The 6,971-nt window shown below is 43.4% G+C and overlaps 2 protein-coding genes across 2 annotated transcripts; both read left to right on the top strand.

The window, feature by feature from the left end:
- The first annotated feature begins 1,456 nt into the window (after window positions 1–1,456).
- LOC146724076 (uncharacterized) lies at window positions 1,457–2,080 on the top strand. The gene has a single exon (XM_085480607.1). It carries the CDS (start codon window positions 1,457–1,459, stop codon window positions 2,078–2,080), a length of 624 nt encoding a protein of 207 aa, XP_085336733.1.
- A 3,972-nt stretch (window positions 2,081–6,052) lies between these two features.
- LOC146724075 (uncharacterized) lies at window positions 6,053–6,634 on the top strand. The gene has a single exon (XM_085480606.1). The coding sequence runs from the start codon at window positions 6,053–6,055 to the stop codon at window positions 6,632–6,634; it is 582 nt and encodes a 193-aa protein (XP_085336732.1).
- Window positions 6,635–6,971: the final 337 nt, after the last annotated feature.

Genomic DNA, 6,971 nt, shown 5'->3' with positions numbered 1-6,971 from the left:
AAATTACAAAGAATCATTTTGTATCCCTATAATCTTTCACAATCTGTCCCGCTACGACGCGCATTTCATTATCGAGGACATAGCCACAGCGTTCAAAGAGGAAATCGAATTACTGCCGATAACGAAGGAAAAATACATATCATTCTCGAAAACTGTTAGATTGACACAAGATAATAATTCGAAAAATTATATTAAATTACGCTTTATCGATTTGTACAAGTTTCTCAGCGCTAGTCTCGACAAATTAGCGTCATTTTTGGACAAAAAAAAACTAAAAATTTTACATTCGGAATATCAAAATTTAACTAGTGAAAAATTCAATTTATTGACACGAAAGGGTGTCTTTCCATACGAATACATTGAATGCGTGGACAGATTACAAGACACACGTTTACCGCCGCGCGACTCATTTTACAGTTCCCTGACCGGCGACACAGTATCCGAGAGTGATTACGCGCACGCCGAAACCGTCTGGAGTCGATTTTCCTTTTGAACGCTAGGCGAATATAGCGATTTATATTTAAAAATTGATGTCTTGTTATTGGCCGATATATTTGAAAATTTTCGCGACAGTTGTATAAAAAGTTATGGACTCGATCCCGCGTATTATTATACTCTCCCCGGATATACATGGGTAGCCATGTTAAAACATACAAATATAAAATTTGAATTATTAACAAACATTGACATGGTTATGTTTGTCGAACGGGGTATACGCGGCGGTCTTAGTCAATGTTCAGGCCGATACGCACAAACTAATAACAAGTACATGCAATCGTACGACCCATCGAAACCCTCATCGTACCTCATGTATTTTGATGTAAATAATTTGTACGGATGGGCAATGTGTCAACCATTACCGTATGCCGATTTTCGGTGGGTCGACGATATATCGAATTTTGACGTTTCATCTATCGCGTTCGATTCGCCTATAGGCTATGTTCTCGAAGTAGATTTAGAGTATCCGCGGCATCTTCATAACGCGCACATTGACCTACCGTTTTGCCCGACGCGCGATAAACCACCCGGCAAGCGGGAGTATAAACTCCTCGCAACGTTTTGCGATAAGAAGCGCTACGTAATACACTATCGTAATCTACAGCAGTGCACGCGCCACGGGCTACGCATAACAAAAATATACCGCATACTACAATTCACGCAGTCAGCGTGGCTGCAAAAAATACATCGAACTCAACACACAGTTTAGAACACGAGCAAAAAACGAATTTAATAAAATTTATATAAATTAATGAATAACGCGGTATTCGGCAAGACGATGGAAAATGTGCGCAATCATATGGATGTAAAATTATTAACAAAATGGGACGGACGGTACGGTGCAAAGGCAATTATCGCGAAACCAAATTTTCATAGTACGAGCATATTTTCGGAAAAATTAGTTGCCATAGAACTACGCAAACTCGAAGTAAAATTCTACAAACCAATCTACGTCGGCATGTGCATACTCGACATATCTAAAGTATGTCTTTATGAATTTCATCACGAATACATGTCACCGCTCTATCGTGACAATTGTAGAGTAATGTACACCGATACGGACAGTTTAATATATCAAATTAAATGTCAAGATGTCTATGAAAATTTGAAACGCGATATTGCTCGATTCGATACTAGCGATTACGCCGCGAATAATGCGTACGGTATACCGCTCGCGAATAAAAAGGTGCCGGGTCTGATGAAAGATGAGAATAACGGTGCGATAATGACCGAATTCGTCGGGCTTAGAGCAAAAATGTATGCTTTGCGGGTGGACGGTAAAAAGGACACTAAAAAGGCAAAAGGTGTCAAAAGTAACGTCGTAGCGCGTAGTATAACATTCGACGATTATACGCGTTGCCTTAATGACGAAATTGAAATGACGCGTCAGCAGTCATGCATAAGATCGAAATTGCATAAAGTGTATACCATCAGCGAGACAAAAATTGCTCTAAGTCCCTACGACGACAAACGGTATGTCGTACCTGAGTCGACCGACACCTTGCCGTGGGAACATTATAGAATATTAATAAATTATATTTATTATATTTATTATATTTATTATACTTATTATATTTATTAGATTTATTATATTTATTATATGTATTATATTGGGAGGACGTATTAATGAGAAGTATATATTTTTTGTTATATATTTTATATATATGGTATACAATATATTATGTTATACAATGATTGAATAAAACACAATTTTTGCAATGCTTTGTAAAGTGTCACGCGATGAACTGAATAGATTGTCGAGACCCCCGTTTAATTTATAATAATGCCCGCTTCCCGCAGTTCCTCAATGATCGACAGGATCTCGTTGTCATGCGCGTTGTTGCTAGCTTGGTGCGAAGCGTCGAGCAATCGTAGGCAATCCATTAGCTCGTTAGGGTCGTCCCAGTGCACGTAATTAATCTTATTGTCGGTTAGCGTCATAGCGCGAGACATTCCCATGCCAGATTTTGGGCTCTCCACCTGCGTCAACGGTGCAATTATATATTTGTACTTGTCCCCCTTGCTACCCTTCACACGACCTTGCGCATCAAAATTGCGTTTATGCACGTTTGTCGTCAATAATATGTGCTTGTATTTTTGCAAATCGTCATCCCGGTAATCAGGTATTTTCTTGAAGATCAACTCGTACAATCCCAGCGTTCCAATGTACCGCGTGTCGCCTATGATTATATTGTCATCTTTGTCAATATCGAATCGCTTGCTGCCGAGCCGCATTTCATTCTCGTCGAAATAGACTCCGTATACATTATCAATTTCTTTCTTCTCATCAGCACCGAGGAGAGCGTCCATGTACTTTTGTCCTAATGGCCCCCAATCCTTTCGCATCATTTGTCGACCTTCCGACGATCTTAACCAGTGTCGAAGGGATATTTCGGACGGGTTACGCGTGGTTTCGAAAACATTTTCGTCTACAAGTGTTTTGGGTATCACAGGTTGTGCGTTTTTCGGTGTAGATGTTGTCGGTAGTGAAGCGTCCAATGGCTTCAAAATATCATATTTTCTCTTTTTCAATTCCGCCTCCTCTTTATATCGCTTGATGGTTTTATGTTTTCTCTTTTTCGGTGTCTCCCCCTCATACCATGTGTCGATCTTCACACCGTCATCGTCGTCGTCGGTGTTAGACTCGTTTTTCATCGAAATTGTCGCGTTGTCGACAATCTTTTGTAGCGACTCGATAATAGGTTTAAAGTGAGTCTTGACGGCGATATCATCATCGATCTTTCCGGTCTTCAGAGCGCGGTGTTTCTCGCGGATCGATTCGACCGTGTTCGCAATCTCGTTGGCAACCTTTTCACGCTCGCGAATATTATCAGCCACGTTGGCAGCACTCTCTAGAGTTTCTCTCGACCGGGAGGATTGTTGGCGACGACTAATGGCTCTGCGGTATCGCGAACTCGTTAAATCCTTTTCTGTATCGCCCGTTCATAAGCGAGCTGTCCTTGTCTATCACTAGAAATCCATACTTTTGTTGCCAACATGTACGACATAACTCACTAAAATCCTCATACAACATGTCGGTATTCACGTGATCGTTGTACACATGTTTCAAATTGGTGGCGTCCTGTTTAAACAGGATTAGCAGGTTCGCGTTGTCGCGTATAAGATGTTTCGGTATTCTCGCGTATGTCTGACAGAGATAGAAGCAGTCGATGTTCGAGTGGCGCCCCATTGAGAAGTACTCTCTTATCGTATCTTGCTTGTCGCATGCCACGTCATCAAAGACAAAAATTGAATTTGGATATGCCTCGTTCGGTGGAATGACGTCACTGTTATTGGAGAATGTAAAGTAACCGATTTCGTCAATCGGTGTCAATAAATCTTCCAAATAGCGATATTTCGGCTGTTGCAGCGATTTAGAGTACACGTACACGTTCTCGAAACGCACACCGTGCGGACTTTCCAGCAGGCTTATCAACACGTTGGTTTTACCGCAGTTTGAGGGGCCGCAAACGATCGCGCGTATAGTTGTCGGTAGCATTGTACCGTGTTTGCGCACACCTTCGTTCACGCTGCAGCGTACTCTGTCGTTGTAATTCATCACTCGTATCGTCAGAGATTGTTGCACGAATTGCATTTTCTCACTTCCGATTTGACCTCCAACGTCCGCCTATTTATAGCTGCGCGGACTCGCGCTTTGCTCAGTAATGTCTAGATATTGCGGCGGATGTCAACAAAAATAGGCACAGGTCTATTAAATCGTGCGATAAACGCACTTCCGGTCGAGCTTCATATTCCCGGCTATCAATTTTGCGGCCCGGGAACTCGTTTAAAAAAGCGTTTGGCTAGAGGTGATCAAGGCGTCAACCCATTGGACGCGGCGTGTCGTGAACACGATATAGCGTACTCTCGGAGCAGCGAACTCACCGAGAGACACGCGGCGGATAAGGTACTCGCCGAGAAAGCAAAAACTCGCATTGTCGCGAAAGACTCGAGTCTCGGTGAAAGAGCCGCGGCCGCAGTTGTCTGGGCAGCGATGAAAGCCAAGACGAAGCTCGGCATGGGCTTGAAGAAGAGGACGTAGAAAAGGAGGGTTTTTGCCGATTTTACCAATGCTGGGCGCGCTCGGATCCCTGGTCGGCGGAGCGGCTGGCGTAGCAAAAGCGGTGAACGACAATAAAGCCGCGCAACGTCAGTTGCAAGAGATACTACGCCACAATCGCGCCATGGAAGGCCGCGGACTGTAACTCGCTTCTTACAAATATGGACGAGGAGCGAGGAAAAAAAACGTCAAAAAAAAGTTAAAAATGCCGCAAGGTGTAACTATAAATGTGCAATTGCTACAACTTGCAAAACGTTTGCACATTCCATATTTTAAAGGTGTATTTATGCGCAATAATTTACTGATAAATGGCGCGCGAGAAAATGAGAGCGGTATCGTCAATCTGGACAGCACAGACGGTCCTGGCACTCATTGAGTGGCATATGCAAAAAGGGGAAATCGCGCAATCTATTTCGACAGTTTTGGCAATCTTCGGCCACCCGAAGAATTGGTGCGATATTTAAATGTGCCGAAATTGGAATACAATTACACCTCTTATCAAACGTATGATCAGAGTATCTGCGGACAGTTGTGCTTGCAGTTTCTCCGAGATTTCTCGCCGCGAATTTAAAGACTGACATTGCGTTATTTAACTCAGTTTTGTCAATATGTCGCTAACACTAATATTGACTGGGAAGAGTAGCGTCCTCGCGGCGACCTACTTTCCTCCCATAGATTTGAGCGACGCGGACTACGAGCTCGATCTGACGGATTTTGAAACTTATCACACTATATCGAATGTGAATTCCTCGAATAATACATTTTACTACGGCACAGACGACGCGAAAATTACGATTCCCGAGGGATCGTACGAACTGCAAGCGATACATGAATTTTTGAAACGTGCACTTTCCCGAAAACATAATGCTGTTAGCGATAAAGGTGTCGACGATGAAGATTACCCAATCGTGCTCCGCGCTAATTACAATACGATGAAAAGCGAGATCAAGTGTGCCTACAGAATAAACTTTAGCATGCCCAACAACATTGGATCGCTGCTGGGATTCTCAAATCGTATACTGCAACCGCGAAAATGGCACAAATCGAACATGGCGATTAATATTATCAACGTGAACATTATCCGCATAGAGTGTAACGTGACCGCGGGTGCATACAGCAACGATAAACTCGTTCACACGATACACGAATTTTCACCGAGGGTACCACCAGGATATAAGATATCGGAAACGCCGGCGCAGATCATTTACCTGCCGGTCTTCGTACGGAGCATTACTGATTTAGTGTTACGCGTTACTGACCAGGAGGGACGATTGCTCGATTTTCGAGGTGAAAAGATAACAGTTAGATTGCACGTACGACGGCGGGCCACCCTCGTGCGACGGGATGCTCGTGTTGAATAAAGACACGAAGAACACAATCAGACCAGCAGCAACATCATTCGCTAATATCAAATCAACCACGAAGAAGGAACTCACCTCGTCAAACGTTGCGTTTTTACAATCTTTGGGATTTGCGGTGCGCGCCATCTGAATAATGACTGAGATTCTCAACATCAAGGAAGAGCCAGTCTTTCACGATCGCATCGTCAAGATTGAGACTCACACATACAACCCGTTTGCCAACACAACATTTGGATACAGCGACGAGATAAGAATACTCATACAACAACAGGATTTATATACGTTGCCGTATGAGAGTTTCCTCTACATCGAGGGTGAACTGCGGATAACTCATCCAGTTGAGGGATCCAATGTGATGCTGGGAAATAATTGCGTCACATTCATGTTTGACGAAATTTGCTATGAGCTCGATGGTGTGGAGATTGATCGCAACAGGAATGTGGGAATAACAAGTCTGCTGAAAAACTATGTAACAATGTCATCCGATAGAAGCGTGATTATGCGAAATGCAGGCTGGGATAGCCCGACTACTGTGAATGGATACTTTAATTTTTGTGTGCCGCTGCACATGTTGCTGGGATTTTGCGAGGATTACAAACGCGTTGTCATTAATGCGCGTCATGAGTTGATCCTAATACGAGCGCGCAACGACAATAATTGTCTGTATGGAGATTCTGCACTGGAGCCTGTGATCAACATATTCAAGATACAATGACGAATGCCACACGTGTTGTTGAGCGAGATTAAGAAGCTGTCGATGCTGCGCGCTCTGAAAAGCGGACGTTACCTCATCATGGGTTTCCGCTCGTGGGATCTATACGAATTTCCGCTATTGCAGCGTACGACCAAGCATTCGTGAGCCATTAAGACCGCGACTCAACTGGAGAAGCCGCGATATGTAATTTTTGCTCTGCAGACAGGGCGTAAAAATATCATGTCCGAGGATACGAGTCGATTCGACGACTGTAAATTAACCAACGTGAAACTCTATCTGAACTCGGAATGTTATCCGTACGACGACATGAATCTGGATTTTGATAGAAACAGATGGT

This window comes from Nylanderia fulva, unplaced genomic scaffold, assembly GCF_048542155.1.
Source record: "Nylanderia fulva isolate GAGA-0341 unplaced genomic scaffold, ASM4854215v1 Scaffold150, whole genome shotgun sequence".
NCBI lineage: Eukaryota > Metazoa > Arthropoda > Insecta > Hymenoptera > Formicidae > Nylanderia > Nylanderia fulva.
The sequence above is the reverse complement of the archived record's forward strand: the minus strand, read 5'-3'. Positions and strand labels throughout refer to the sequence as shown.